At 36.6% G+C, this 16855-nt stretch overlaps 2 protein-coding genes across 2 annotated transcripts; one reads left to right on the top strand and one right to left on the bottom strand.

The window, feature by feature from the left end:
- The first annotated feature begins 707 nt into the window (after positions 1–707).
- LOC130742854 (senescence-specific cysteine protease SAG39-like) lies at positions 708–2101 on the top strand. Its single transcript, XM_057594946.1, has 2 exons — positions 708–1223; positions 1342–2101. Exons 1-2 carry the CDS (start codon positions 782–784, stop codon positions 1923–1925), a joined length of 1026 nt encoding a protein of 341 aa, XP_057450929.1. The 5' UTR covers positions 708–781; the 3' UTR covers positions 1926–2101.
- A 4855-nt stretch (positions 2102–6956) lies between these two features.
- LOC130744190 (uncharacterized) lies at positions 6957–7430 on the bottom strand. The gene has a single exon (XM_057596381.1). It carries the CDS (start codon positions 7428–7430, stop codon positions 6957–6959), a length of 474 nt encoding a protein of 157 aa, XP_057452364.1.
- Positions 7431–16855: the final 9425 nt, after the last annotated feature.

Genomic DNA, 16855 nt, shown 5'->3' with positions numbered 1-16855 from the left:
AATCACCATCTCAATATATCATGTTAGGCTCTTCAAATCTGAATAAAACTCATAAAGCATCTTCTGTAATTTGAAAAACATGCCCCGTTACTCCCTCCGGTCCTTTTTATAAGAAAAATTTGGACAAAATCACACAAACCAAGGAAACTAATATTTTTTATAAAATTAACTACTATGCTTAATTCCAATGATGTTTTTTCCTTTTTACAAGAACAATCATGCTAATTACCATAAATATTGATCATACCTATTGGGTGCTTGCAATTTCCCTCCATATTTTTTTATTGGGAATAAGTCCCTTTGCATTGATATTGATTATTTGACTTAATTTTATAAGAGTGTTTCTTATAAAAAGGACCAAGAAAAATCTCCAAAGTGTTTCTTATAAAAAGGACCCGAGGGAGTATAATTTATCCTTGCTTGGTCGCTATTTTGTTTTCTAACGGAGATAATGAAACTTAAGTCATTATTTAAATGAATTTTGACATAGTAGGAACGCAGTTTAGACGGAATAGAACACAAGTTACCCTGTTCATAAAAGTATCATAAAAAAATTAATAGAAAATAAATAAGATGATGTACCCATCTAAATCTTAAGCAATTTGCCGTGGCATGGAATCTTCAAACGAAAACAACAATGCAAATTCAGATTCATAGTTCCTTAATCCAAAGCTTTTAATCTCTATATAAACTACCAGAGCCATGCCTTCAATGCATATCACTTCACAACTATCCCTCCAACACACACCTTAGCAATTAAGGATTCTCTTCCAAATAGGAAATGGCTTCTTCCACTAGACAAAAGCAGTACATATTAGCTCTCTTCCTTCTTCTTGCAGTTGGGATTTCCCGGGTAATCTCCCGCGAGCTGCACGAGACCGAGACATCCTTAATAGAAAGACACGAGCAATGGATGGCAAAATATGACAAAGTGTATAAGGATGCGGCTGAGAAGGAAAAACGTTTCTTGATATTCAAGGACAATGTGGAGTTCATTGAATCATTCAATGCTGCTGGAAACAAACCTTACAAGCTCGGCGTTAATCACCTTGCTGATTTAACAATTGAGGAGTTCAAGGCTTCGCGTAACGGATTGAAGAGGTCCTATGACTATGAGGTTGGGACAACATCATTTAAGTATGAAAATGTGACTGCTATTCCTGCAAGTGTAGACTGGAGGAAAAAAGGAGCTGTTACTCCAATCAAGGACCAAGGTCAATGTGGTAAGATAACAAACATCATATACATATATGTAATTTTTTAATGTGATTCAGTTTCATTGTGTGGAAACAAATTGGACTAATGTTTACTTAATTTTGTTTTGTTAATTTGAAAAACAAGGGAGTTGCTGGGCATTTTCAACCGTGGCCGCAACCGAGGGTATCCACAAAATCTCTACTGGAAAGTTGGTCTCTCTATCAGAACAAGAGCTAGTGGATTGTGACAGAAAAGGTACAGACCAAGGCTGTGAAGGAGGATACATGGAAGATGGCTTTGAGTTCATTATAAAAAATGGTGGAATTACCACTGAGGCTAATTACCCCTATAAGGCAGTTGATGGGAGTTGTAAAAATGCAACTGCACCTGCAGCTCAAATTAAAGGGTATGAGAAAGTCCCAGTTAATAGCGAGAAGGCACTCTTGAAAGCGGTTGCTAACCAACCTGTGTCAGTTTCAATTGATGCAGCTGATGGAAGTTTCATGTTTTACTCAAGTGGGATATTTACAGGAGAATGTGGAACTGAGCTAGACCATGGTGTTACAGCAGTTGGTTATGGAAGAGCTAATGGTACTGATTATTGGATAGTGAAGAATTCATGGGGTACAGTGTGGGGTGAGCAAGGATACATAAGGATGCAGCGAGGCATAGCTGCAAAGGAAGGTTTATGTGGAATTGCTATGGATTCCTCTTATCCAACTGCTTAAATGGTTTAATTAATATGTATATACTCTATGTTTTGTGTTTCAGTTAAGCTTTTCTTTAATTTGAACTCATGGCTATATGCCTATATGTAAACTTTTTATGCCTATATGGCATATGTAAACTTAAGTAGCAAAGGAAAAAGAAACAAAACCATACGCTTTCTATAGTATTTTCCCTATCACAAGCTCTTGTTACTTTATGAAATGACATTTTCTTACATCCGATAATGCAACTTTAACTCCTATGCATGAGTAGTATGTACTATGTAGTAATGGCACCATAACATGTGTACTTTTGCTTCTTTGGTCGCCAACGAGCATTCAGAAAATTAAAGTTGTGGGGGCAATATATACACGCATATACATCATCATGTAATGTTAAAATATAAAAGTGTTAATGGTCAAATTAGTCCCGGAGTTCGTCAGCGAGTTTGATTTTAGTTCCTCTAAGGAAAAATGACATTTAGTGGCGGTAAAAAACAGTCAGTAAAATGACCGCCACTAAACGTTAATTTTCCCCAAAGGGACTAAAATCAAACTCACATACAAAATCATGGACTAATTTGACCATTAACCCAATGTAAACATTTAGTAGTGGTAATTAGTACACTTTATTTATATATATTGTTAAATTATGGCTTAAATAAGTTTTTGGTCCCTATCCTTTATAAAAGGTTTGGTTTTCATCCCTCCGGAGCTCTGGGTCAACGCCGGAGCTCCAGTGGCCTATGTGGCATGTCCACGTGGGATTAATGAAGCCAGGTGTTATTTTTATTTTCATTTAAATTAAAAAAAAGAAATTAACCTAAGTAATCTTTCACCTAATTAAATCATTCACCTAATTATCAATTACAAATCTCTTTATCTCCATGATTTCTTCATTAAAAACCCAGATTTTGCTCTTCATCATTAATCTTCATATTCATCTCCATCAAGCCAAAAAAAAAAAAACCAATGCTTCTTCATCCTCATCTTCAACAAACCCAGAAAAAAACCTTCTATCAAGCCACCAGTAGCACTATAAATCAACCTTCTACTTCAAGCCCAAATAATAAATCGAATGAGGCAAATAGCAAGAAGATAGCAGGAACAAATTTTTATATTGTATCAATACAGAGGAGTTAGGATTCATGGAAAAAAAATCAGACTTGAACTTGAAGATGCAAAGCGATAAGCATCGGTATCTCCTAACAAACAGAAAACATTAACATTTGAACTTCTATCTTATGAGACACCAACAAATCAAATATGTTATTAATAAGATATTAACATCTCTTTACCAAACCTCTCAAAGATACCCATAGGACATAGCAGTAACCATTCCATATCTGCAAATCCCATAATAAAACCCAACAACTTCAGCCCTTGCAAAAAAACCAAAGCCACCACACATACGGATCCACCACCCCAACCACACCCACACTGAACCAACCCCAAAACCCCAACCCAGATATGTTCTTCAGTGCCTCTGTGGGTTTGGAATAATGCAAAGAAATTGAGAAGGCGAACGATAATAGCGGCGAAGCAAGGTGCCTGGCAGTGATAGAAGGATCGATTGCTGCACGGTGGCTCCAGGCTGCGAAGAGGTCGACGTCACTGTGGTTCCCCCAGTAGTGTGAGCGCATATCATAGGTGGTGCCAAAGGAGTAGAAAGCCATGGAGGAGATCCGAGAGGTTGAGGCTTGGCTCACCGTCGACGATGTGGTGATGGAAGGATATGGAGGTTCGGATGGCGTGATGGAGTTGTTGGTGGAGGGGATTTACAGGGTCTTCTTCCTCTTGGAGCAGCAAGAAGGGTGGGAGAATGCTTCATAGATCAAGATCTAAAATCCCAATCTTCTTGCATCATCAGATCCCTAATCTTCTCTCCTTTTCCCCTTTTTAATGTTTTTATTTAATTTAGTTATGAAATTAATTAGGGATTAGTTATTTAGATTAATTAGGTTTTTTTATTATTTAAATGAAAAAAATTCCACGTCAGCTCATTAATCCCACGTGGCTATGCCACATGGGCTATCGGAGCTCCGGCGTTGACCCAGAGCTCCGGAGGGATGAAAACCAAACCTTTTGGCAAAGATTAGGGACTAAAACCCACCTTTGCTCCGGCGAGGGACGAAAACCATGCATTTTGTAAAGGATAGGGACCAAAAACTTATTTAAACCTTAAATTATTGTGGGGCACTTGCCCGCATTAGCTTGTAAATAGATCCTTCCTTGCCCACGAGGCCTGGAAGAACCTTCTTTTAAACTCTGAAAGACCATTTTGTCATTGCGCTTCTTCTTGAATTTAGCCTCATTGAGAGCCGAAGGGCCAAACATCCCTCAAAATTAGACTACAAAATCTATTTTCATAAATCGTTCCAGGTGGTTTTGATAAGCGGTTGAAGGAGAATGTGGAGTACTTAGAAGAGCTTAAAAATTTAACTGAAAGGGAAGGGGTCTCTAACCAAATAAGATTCATCTTATCTTGCACTACAGCTGAAAGGAATGCTCTTCTTTCGGAATGCCTATGTGTACTTTACACGCCAAAGGTATGTGAAACCTTATTATGATTCCTGATAATTGGTAGAAGTTGACTTAAGAGTTTTACATAAAGGTCTTTGATACAGGATGAACATTTTGGCATTGTGCCTATAGAAGCAATGGCAGCTTATAAACCTGTTATTGCGTGCAATAGTGGTGGCCCGGTGGAGTCAATCAAGAATGGTGAAACAAGATTCCTTTGCAATCCTACACCACAAAAGTTTGCTTCAGCAATGGCTAGCCTCATAAATGATCCTTAGGGAGCAGAAAGAATGGGCAGAGAAGCTAGGAGGCATGTTGTTGAGTCATTCTCTACAAAGACATTTGGCGAACGTTTAAATAGATATTTAGTTGACATTCACTGGGAGAAGGAGGATTGAGTTTAAGATATTTTTCCCTCAAATTGTTAACTGCAATTGCTGACCATTGAAGGCGCTGTTCAGATTTTAATCAGTTAACATTTTTGCCAAAATTTCTATTTAAGATGATTTTTATTTTATACCATGTAAATTTTTACCAGAGAGGATCACATGTTCAATGTTGAGGCTTGCACTTTTGGATATTTGCAGACATTATAAATGCATTGCAAAGTTTATAGAGAAATTTTATGTGCTATATTAGAACCCTAGTGCTGATCCAATTTTGATTTCAAAGTGAAAAAAGGACCGAGTCAGGATCATCATAGTTGTGGTTTGCTTAGGGGACCAGTATCAGTTCAATTTTGCAAGAGAAACTGAACACCCAGTGAAGGCATAGTGGCCTCCTATTTTTTTATTTTTTAATAGGCAACTGTGAGTTGTTAGAAATGTTAGTAAATTAATCTCTCATCCGAGCTCGAATCCAGGACCCTTCACCCCATCCAACCCTTATGCACCTAGCTTTTTACCACTTGAGCTATCCTTCGGGGACAATAGCCTCCTATTTTATATGTTGTTAACAAACTCTTAAACAAAAGCAGAACCAAGTTGGTACATTGAAGCTCAAAATCTTTCACCAATACTTGTCCCTCTCTTTTCTTGCATGTTGTGAATGTTAACCAAAAACTTTATGTGTTTTGCGTCTAAGCTTTATTTCAGTAAAAGCTAAACTTGGGGCAATTTGTTAATGGTCCAAGTATAAAACCAACTCTCCTATATGAGAACTGAGAAGGTTAACGTGGTTGAGGGACCACTCAATGATGTAGGCAGAGCAGGATTTCCTATGCTTAGTTCCAACGCGAAGCCTATACCTCCTGCATATCTTCCAATACAAGTTACAAGTTAGTTGTCTCAAGATAAGGTGTTGGATCCCTTGAGGGCTCATTTCGTGATCATAATATTGATAAATGATAAGACAATGACTCATTTAATGATCAGAATAAGATAAGTAGAGGTTAAATTGTAGTAATCAATATGTTTGCTCCCATAATTGTTAGTAGCAACCAAGTCAACAACTTGTGTCTCATAAGTGAAAAGTTTTGCCTAGATCTTCCTCAGAGAAATCAATAAAATCAAGGCTGAGATGGTAATTGTAAATTTTATGAAAAGTTGAATTATAGTTGTGCTTAATGCAATTAGACTCTGGCGAGTTGCCCAACACCTAATGAGTGACCATTTCTTGTTTCAAGGGCTTTGCTAACTTACTCCAATTAGAGTTTATGAATGAGTAAATTAGCATTCAACACTTTTTTACTATGACAAAAATCTGCTACTCTCTTCTTCAAAGGTAGTTTAAAATTTAAATCATGGGTATTTATGTAATTTTATTTTATTTTAATTTAAAACTTACTCGTTTCTCTCACCTCATTTACTGCTTCTTTTTACGGCTTGTGGAAGAAAATCAAATGAACCAGTTATGGTGAAACACTTAAAGATTGGGTTAAATGGTGAAACACATAAAAATTGAGGTTGGAAATCAAATGGACAATGGCAATAGGAAACCCTTTTTTTTATATAAAAATAACTATTTAATTGGATTTGTGTCCTAAGTTTCATTAATATTTTATTTTATGTGCAAACCATATTTAAATAATTCTTAAAGACAATTCAACCATGATACGTGTCTTTTATTTTTATTGTTATTGTTACATTCTTGCTCTACCAAATTGTTCATTATCAGTAACAATTCATTTTTTTCCAATTGGTATTATGTTTACCGCATTAAAAATTGGAGTTAAATGGGAGGGGTGAGGGATTGAATTAATTTTAGAAGGGAACAAAAACCACTATTTTTTTTCCTAAAAGAGAAAGATATTATTAATGATAGATAATAAACCATGAGAACAACTCTCTCATGTTGGGGAAAACCACAAGGAAAAACACCCTCTTAACAACCTAAGACTAGAAAACCACTATTTTCTTTGCAACTAAGGACTCATAAAATATAAATGTAGTAGGTACCAAAACAAAACAAAAAAACCTATTTTATAGAGAACTCATACCTAACTAAGCCTTGAAAATAATAATAATAATAGGAAACTAAGATAAAATTGTCAAAAGTAGTGCAATTATTCATAAACCTAACATAGGCAAATCACATGATGGAACAACCATTTGCGTTTTCATCGTGTGAAGAGGTTCCATAGTTTGAAGAAGTTCCTTGGTAAGGATAGTATGAAGAGCTTCCATCTTGAGGATAGCTTCCATCTTGAGGATAGTTTCCATACGAAGAGCTTCCATCTTGAGGATAGTTTCCGTACGAAGAGCTTCCATCTTGAGGATAGTTTCCATACAAAGAGCTTCCATCTTGAGGATAGTTTCCTTCTTGAGGATAGTTTCCGTACGAAGAGCTTCCTTCTTGAGGATAGTACGAAGAGCTTCCTTCTTGAGGATAGTACGAAGAGCTTCCACCTTGAGGATAGTATGATTGAGGATTGTATGATGACGTTCCTTCATGAGGATAGTATGAAGAGCTTCCTCCTTGAGGATAGTTTGGTTGAGGATAATATGAAGAAGCTCTTTCTTGAGCATAGTATGGATCAAGATAGGGATTGTACGAAGAGTCCATTCCTTGAGGGTCTCCTTCTTGAGGAGGGGAATATGCATATACTATCCCTGTTTCTTCTCTATGAATATGTGTAGAACTTTGAATAGGAGGTGTTGGATAAGCGCATATTACTCGTTAATCCCTGGTTTCATAGTCGCCGTCCTCCGATGAAACTTGTGAAACTTGTGTATCATCCCTAGAATAACTAGCACCTTTCTTTCCAAACCCGAACAACTTTTTAATCTTTGATTTTGCTCCCATCGGGTCATTTAAGATTAAATTCTGCATGCGGTAGCCAAATTTAATCATCCATATGTAAGAAGAACATAAAATAATATAGCATATACAACTTAACACAAATAGTACTACAAAATTAAGTAGACATAAGGGCTTGATGAAAAATAGCATTAAAACATGTTGTATATTGACTATTGAAACATCTTTACTCAGAATTCTAATTAGGGAGTAGAAGTACGAGTTTTTGGCTCTGATACCAAGAGGGGGTCGGAAGCAGAAGGAGGGGGATGAGAAGAGGATTAAGAGAAGTAGGACGCCACCACGGAGGGGCTTTTTGCAGAAAATTAAATTGCATAAATTAAAACAGGAATTAAAACAGGAGGCTTAGCCTTCCATAAACAGAAAAATAAAAACAGGAATTAAAACAGGAGGCTCAGCCTTCCATAAACAGGAAAATAAAACTTGAACAAGATATATATTACATAAACATAGATTACAAAACTGAAACTTAAAAACTGAAAAACTTAAACTTAAAAACAGAAAAGATTGAAAGAAAGGAAAACTGAAGGAGAACTTACAGAAGGAATTCTCTCAGTGTTTCTCTCTCTAAACTCTCTATCTAAGCTCTTACAAAACTCCCTTTAACAAGGTTCAGAATGAGCCTATTTAAAGAAAAGATTGGGCACTGTTTGAATAGTTCCGGTTGAATAGTTCCGGTAGACGGTACTATTTGACTGGCACTATTTGCTACAGTAAAAAGTCAATTTTACTATTTGCTACAGTACAAAAATTGAATTATTACAGAATAAAAATGATTACAAGACGACAAACTTAGCAGAAGTCATCATCATCTGATTCTGTGGTTTGGACAAAATCTGACGACCCAAGAGAGGATGGCTCGGAGACTTTGTGTTGAGGGGCCTTTGAAGATGAGGCTTGCTTAATTGGTTCCTTCAATAATTGAAGAGCAGATTGAAGATTTCTTAGCAAGTCTTCTTCTGTTGAAGCTCCTGCAAGGGCCGCTGTGATGTGGGCCTTTTGATTTAGCAAGAGGCTGGTTTGCGGACTTGCATGCTTGAGATATTTCTGGTTGTTTTTGAACCATTGAATTACTTTATCCTTGTGAGCTTTGGAAGCATCAAAAGCCTTCCACCACTTGATAAGGGCATGTTTGTTGAGAATTGGTTGGGGTTTGGCTTTAAGACCGTACCTCCAAGAGAATACCCAAGAAAGGGAAAAGATTGTATAAAAGTTTAAACAATCAGGATAATTGTTAAACTCTTTGTCCCAATGTTTCAGGAAAAGATTGTATCCCTCCAGAACTTCAGGGGGAAAGATTTCAGTAGTTGGACCAAAGAAGCTCCACCAAGAATGGAACCAAATTGGAAAGGAATATTTGTTGGTCCATTTGAAGTAAATGAGCCAAGAATGCTTGAAATTTTGGTTTTGCAGGCCAAGGATTGTAAATTCCCAAGCTTTGATGTAATCCCAATAATTAAAACCTATAGGGTCAAAATTCTGGGAAAATTTTCTGTAGGTGTTTGGATTGGGTCCAAAGTCAGTGGGACGAAGGACACGGAGAATTTGGAGTGTGGAGTGGGTAATTAGGGAGTTGTCATTTTTATCCCTAAAATGCTTAATATCCACACTGTTTGTATCAACCAAGATAAACTCATAGAATCTCTGGGTTTTGTTTGGGTGGATTGGATCAAGATAACCAGGGAAAAGTTTAGTACCAATTTTATTGGCGAGGTTCCCTCCTGAATGGTCCCACCATTCTGGTTCAATCAAGGTTTGGAATTTGGAGATAGTTTTGGTCAAATATTCCGATTTTGGGTTAGATTGGGTAACTGGGCTAGATTGGGCAACAACAACTGGTTTCTTTCCATCATGAGTTGCTAAGCTTTTTGTTCTTTCAATAAAAGATTGGAGGGATTGGAGATCTAGGTCATCATCTTTATCAGCGATGCTGGCCCAAGATTTATTTGGTAAATTGATGAGTCCCTGAGGAACATTATCCAGGCCTGCTTGTTTGAAGGCAAGGAGAGTTGGAATTGATAAAGCATAATCAGCTTTGGTTTGTTTTGGTTGTGAAGATTGGTTTTGAGCAGTGGGCTCAGATTTTTGGACAGTGGGTCCAGATTGATGGGCAGTGGGCCCAGATAAGATTAAAGAGTCAGAGATTATAATACCTTTGCTTTTTTCTTTGTTTCTTCCTCTTCCTCGGGAGGAGGAGGATCCTCCTCTGGAGGACATCTTATGATCTTCCCTGCAAATATTCACGAGTGAGGAAATCAGGGAGAGAATTGTTAGATCCTTTTATATATTCAATATCGAAGTCAAAAACGCTTAAAATAGCTTGCCATCTGGCAAAGATATGTTTTGAAGCTAAGTTTTTGACATCTTTTTGTAAGATTTCTTTCGCAGATTTGCAGTCTACACGGACTAAGAATTTTTGATTAATCAAATCAGATTGAAATTTTGAAATAGATAAAACGATTGCTAAAACTTCTTTTTTGACAGTAGAATAATTCTGTTGAGCAGGATTCCAATGTTTTGAAGTAAAAGCAATAATTTGTTCCTTGTCAAAAACCTTTTGTTTCAAAATACCACCAAAGCCAATATCAATAGAGCCATCGAGTTCACGGATAAATTCCCTGATCAAATCATTGACAAAACCCAACTACAAAGATTCCTGGGTTGTCTCAATTATGGACTCAGCAAAGAAAATGACAACTCCCTAATTACCCGTGAAGACAGCCAACAAGCCTTCTGGAAAGAGAAATTCCTGGCCGGTCTTCCTAAATCTTTTGGCGACAAAGTTCGTGAGAAACTTAGAAGCCAAAATCCGGGGGGAGAAATCCCATATCACACCCTTAGTTATGGACAGCTCATAGCTATCATTCAAAGAGTTGCTCTCAAAATCTATCAGGATGACAAAATCCAACAGCAACTCACTAAGGAGAAGTCTCAGAATCGCAGGGATTTGGGTACTTTCTGCGAACAATTCGGAATTCAAGGTTGTCCCAAGAAACCTAAACCCAGAAAGCAAGATCCTCCTCCCAAACAACAATGGAGAAAGAGATCTAGCAGGAATGATCATAGGAAACCCAAGCCTAGATCAAAACCCCAATCTTCGCAAATTCCAAAGAACCCTCCTGAGACTAGACCCTCTCAAGGAAAAGATGTTACCTGCTACAACTGCGGCAAGCCGGGCCATATTAGCAGGTATTGCAGACTCAAAAGGAGAATCTCTGAGCTTCATCTTGAACCTGAGATCGAGGACAAGATCAATAATCTCCTCATTCAAACTTCTGATGAAGAAGAATTTAATTCCTGTTTTTATTTTTCTGTTTATGGAAGGCTAAGCCTCCTGTTTTAATTCCTGTTTTAATTTCTGCAATTTAATTTTCTGCAAAAAGCCCCTCCGTGAGCCCCTCCGTGGTGGCGTCCTACTTCTCTTAATCCTCTTCTCATCCCCCTCCTTCTGCTTCCGACCCCCTCTTGGTATCAGAGCCTGATGGGGAAGTAGGAACATGCTAAATATGTTAGATATAAGTTATTTCTCTGTTCTGTTCTTATATAATTAAGCACTATGGTCGGGATCTGGACTGGTAAGTACACAACTCAGCTAAACTAAAATGAAATCCTTTTTGAAGATCTCTCAGGATTATTTATATTCAGACTTATGATCATATCTGCAGCGGAGGCGTTGAAGGCAGTAAGTCCCTGTGTGGCAGTAAGTCTATATTGGCCATACTACAGATATGATATGTTAAGTTCAGAATATTTTTAATGTCCTTGTTTAGCTTTTCTTTTGTGGTGGCTTTAGTCTGATCCAGATCTATACTGCTCAACTATTAAGAACAACACAGAACCTAACCTATATTTCTAATTTATTTATCTGTTTCTATAGAACCAGGTGATGGCGATGATACTTACGGGTGAGGAAGATTTGTCTTTTATGATGCTTCGCTCTTTTTCCTCCAAGCTTTCTTTCAAATCTTCCCAACCCTCTTCTTCTTCTATCGATCATCCTCATCAATCCAATCAATTATCCAAATCTGTCTTCAAAGAAGAAATTCATTTTGAAGATATCAATCAAGATCTTGACAACTGGGAAATTCCAAAAATTTCTCATGCTGAGATCTACAAACCAAACGGATCCTTTTTCAAACGATCAGATTTCATTATCAAAACCGTTGAGCTGTCCATAACTAAGGGTGTGATATGGGATTTCTCCCCCCGGATTTTGGCTTCTAAGTTTCTCACGAACTTTGTCGCCAAAAGATTTAGGAAGACCGGCCAGGAATTTCTCTTTCCAGAAGGCTTGTTGGCTGTCTTCACGGGTGTAAACCCTGGTCAGGAAGGTATCCTTATACCATCTGAAATCACCCAAAGATTTGCACTTCAGATTGGACAAAAGATCACCAGATCTGTCCTTGATGAGGGAAGGATCTCCAACAAAATGTTGGGCTATGGTAAAGATTAAGGAGTTGACAGCATCAGAGATGAATTTGCCATCTTCCATGATAGGATTACCTTCTTCATCAGTCTTGACAGCGGTCAAGATCTGATCCTTCTCGTCTTGAGTGAGATAATTATCCCACCAACCTTTGAGCTGGCCACAGAAACCAGCAACCAAGACTTCAACGATAAGAGATTCAGGACAATTGTTGGCGGTAACATAGGCAGTGGCTACCATAGTCATATTTTGGAGGATTTTGGTGATGCCATACTCGTTTTCACCATCAATATTCCATTCATAGACATTGTTGGCACTGAAGCTTTTGAAGTTTGAAGATTCTTCTAAAAGAAGATCAGGAGCAGTAGCTCTAGGATAGTAGAGCTTGGTTTCTTTTCTCCACTGATTCTTAGAATTGTGAATGACAGTATTGACCGGAATACTCTTGATAGATTGAACGTCAGACTTCATAGATTGAATATCAGAATCAGACTCAACCTTACCATCTTCAATATTATTTAAAGAAGTAGAGGTATTACGAGTAGAAGTACGAGTTTTTGGAGGAGGAGGAGCAGTAATAGTGGGATTAGAAACTACTTCCGGAGTAGGTTCCGGAGTCTCAGGAATAACTTGTTTGAGAAGCTGAAGTTGCTCTACCACCTTTTGGAGGAGCTCATTGTCAGATTCCTTTTTTGCTCGAAGAGTTTGAGCCGAGTGTCTGGAACGGCTACTGATTTGAAAAGGTTTGAAAAGAGGTTTTTCAAGTTGACATCCTTTAGGGATATCAAGATTAGAAGAGGAAGGTTCAATCTTGACCTTTTCTTTTCCTTTCCTGGAAGAGGAATCCTGCACTTGGGATTCTCCAAGAATTTGAAGATACTTATTGGTATAATTGGATTGTTCCATGAGGTCTTTGATGTCTTTACCAGTGACATCACCTTCTTCTTTCCTAGTCTTGAAGGGAGAAGCTAGGACAGGTGTAGATTGAGCTCCTTTAAGAAGGAAAGGAGTTTTAGGTGGCAGGTTAGAAAGGGTTTCTTTTCCATCCTTATGCTGCCATTTAACCATGTCAATTTGGAAGGGGTAAGATTTCCAATTCTTGTTGGCATAATCTTGAAACCATTCAAAAAAGAAGATGTTTTGCTGGGTTTTCTCAAGGAACCCATAGAATTTTTCTTGGATCTTCTTTCTCTTTTCACCCTGATACTTAGCAGCATAACCTTTTTAAGACAATCAAGATCTTGACAACTGGGAAATTCCAAAAATTTCTCATGCTGAGATCTACAAACCAAACGGTGAAATAATGCTTAAGGTAAAGACCACAAAAGATCAACAAACAAAGTGATGATACAAAGGTGAAATATAAAAACAACATAACTTACTCAAAACAAAAAAGTACTAGTAATTAAAGATCCAAACAAAGGAAACATCCTAACAAAGAAACCTGAACCGCACCATAACAAATTAATAATAATAAAGCAGACCCAAAGTCATGCATCTATGAGGAAATTGACAACACAAGTCATATTAATACATTGAGAGCAGTCAATGATAGCAGAGAATAATAAAATAGCCAGAAAACTATGAAACAAAACAAAAATAGTTTTACCCTCTCCTTCTTTTAGTATTACTCTGTTTTTTCCTTCCTCAGTGTATTGAACTTTGTTTGGTTCACACAATTTATAGAGTTAAGTTCTAATAAAAAAAATTCATATCATAATCAATCTAAATAAATTTTGTCACAAATTACTATTATTAAACTCCATGCAATATTATGATCAATCTAAATATAATTTGTCTCAATTTACTATAATTAAACTACATGTATGCAACTAGTGTTTTTCCCCGTGCGCTGCACGGTGAAAAAAATTCAGAATTACTTACGTTATTAACAACATCGTTTCAACGATAAAAAATATAAGTTAAGATTTGAGTTACGTCATACTTGTTTTGATGAACAGAAAAATCAATTAAATCAAAAGGATACATTTTAACTTACACAAAATATAAGTTAAGATTTGAGTTACGTCATACTTGTTTTGATGAACAGAAAAATCAATTAAATCAAAAGGATACATTTTAACTTACACAAAATTTCAACTGAATCCAACAAACTAACATTATTACAATGTTATAATTCAGCAATGAGAAGGGTATAAAACAATATCTCAATTGTTGCTTGATCTCCCTAATTGAATTAAAAGTTGATTGTGTCTGCAACAAATTTATAGAATTATTAATAAAGATACGTAAACTATGATGCGCAATATACAAAGATTTTTTAAATCTAAAGGAAAAAAAACTAATAAATTATATGTTATGGAATACTTTTTCGTACACGACATTCCGAGTGCAATTAGAGAACTCATTTGTCATCCACAATTAGGATCTTCAACCTTTTTCTAGATTTTACTCTTGATAGGGCAACATACAACTCACCGTGCGTGAATACAGGCATAGGAAGATATAATCCAACATGTGATAAAGATTGGCCTTGACTCTTATTTATAGTCATAACAAAACAAACAGTTATTGGAAACTGTCTTCTAGAAAATTTGAATGAAAGACCAGTGTCAGAAGGAGTTAAGCTCAACCTAGGAATATAAACCGGTTTACTGGATTTTGTACCTGATAGGGTTGTAGCAACAATAATATACGGCGTCAAAGCATTAACCATCAATCGAGTGCTATTACACAATCCTAAGTTACATATAATCATTTTAAAATTTTTAATACCCACACAACATGTTTTCACTATTTATCATGTAATTTGTACAAAAAATAATGTACACCACATACTTTTAAAATGAAATTAAGTTCATGGTGAAGTTTCCTATTATATTTGACACATTAATAAATATTTTGATTATAAACAATTTAAAATACTAAAAATGAAAGAACAATCATAATGAAGATATAGATATTCAAAATAACATAAATTCGGACAATTATAGTGTTATATACTCATAAACCGATTTAACCAATATAAATAATTTGGAAAAAAAAAAAGAAATTAGTTAGTCAAAATCTTCAGTTCTGCACATGGGTTGTATAAATGATTTTTTTCCTTGAAGATGTAAATACACATATTCCAATCTATTATGTTTGAGACTTACAAAGTGAAACCAAAATACATAGATATATATATAATTTATCCTAATTTATTTAATGTCATATTAACAGTGCACTTAAGTTATTTAAAAATAATTCTTCGATGAAAAAAAAAATTGAAAATTAACTTTTATATTAGCTTTAACATGAAAGTGTTTTCAAGTAGAATGTTCTTACCCGTGCACGATGGATTTTACTCTTATTATTTAGGCATGCACCAATACAACGATTCAATCACAAAATTGATATACTAAAATCAATATTTGCAAATATTTTAGCTGCTAGAATTAAGAGACTAAAAAAATAGGCTTAAAGGGTCCAAAGGCCCCTGAAATTACAAAGGGAATCAAATCCAGGACCTAGAAAAATTTTGCATCAAATTGGGTCCCTAAGAATTTTTTTTTAATTCAATTAAGGCCAAAGTGTGCCAGAGCTCAATTTTGTCCTAGTTAGCTTTTCTAGGTGGCTTTTTTAATTTTTTTTAATTAGAAAAATTAATTAAAAATAAAATTTTAATTCCAAGTCAGTTATGTTAGCAGAAAAAAAAAACTTAATAAAATCCTAATCTAAACATAAATCTCTAATCTAAACATAAAATCAAATCCCTAATATAAACATAAAATCAAATCCCTCAAATTAACCCTATCTATCCATCTTCAGCCCCAATTTCAACCCTAACGAAGAACACCTCCAGAGAACACCTCCACCTCCACCTCCAGAGAACACCTCCACCTTCATTGAAGATGAAGATAAAACAAAATTTCAAAACAAGAAACAAAAGAAGGACATACACGCTTGTATTTCCCCAAACCCAGATTGTATTTCCCTTCATCCCAAAAGAAGAAGAAAAAACCCAAACCCTTTCAACATCTCCATCACAAACCCAAACCCAAATCTCGGATTTTCCAGATCTGCAACTAGCAAGCCACAACCAGCAAAGCCACAACGGCGAGATTCCTAGAAGCGGTTCCATGGACAATTTCTTCAACGAGCTCTTGAAGGATACGCACGCTTGTATCCACCCCCACGCGGCCACAGAGGACAAAAATGAAGAGAAGAGGAAGAGATTAAGATATTCAGCCATGGCCTTTGGGCACCGCCACCACATGTTCAGAAACCAGCCATCGTTCCTCTTCTTGGTTTGGGACAGATCGAAATCTCATTCTTCGTGTTCATCTTTTATGGGTATGGTGGGGGTTGAGATTGGACACAAAGTTCGAATTTTGGGTTGAGATTGGGCAGAAAGAGGAGTGTTTCCTTATGGGTTTCTGAGATTGGACACAAAGTTCAAATTTTGGAGTGTTTTGGTGAGGTGGTGTTGTACGATGGTGAAGGAAAAGTGGTTTTGGGGTTGAGGAGATGATAGAGGAAGGCAGGTCGGGAGAGGGTGCGGAGGATGAGGGAGTGAGCAGAGGAGGAAAGAGGGGAGGAATGATGGGAAGGACACCAGTTGAAGAAATGGAGTTTGTGGGAAAGGTGAAGAGATCGGTTGGATGGGATTTGGAGGATGACATGAGGAGGTGCTTCTGTTGAGGAGGGAGGAGATTCAGAACAGAAGTTGCAGCTTCAAATTGGGTATTTGGGGCTTAATTGAAGAGATTGGTTAATTAGAGCTGAAATTAGTTAAATTGGT

This window comes from Lotus japonicus, chromosome 3 (assembly GCF_012489685.1).
Source record: "Lotus japonicus ecotype B-129 chromosome 3, LjGifu_v1.2".
In the NCBI taxonomy this organism is placed as follows: Eukaryota; Viridiplantae; Streptophyta; class Magnoliopsida; order Fabales; family Fabaceae; genus Lotus; species Lotus japonicus.
The sequence above is the reverse complement of the archived record's forward strand: the minus strand, read 5'-3'. Positions and strand labels throughout refer to the sequence as shown.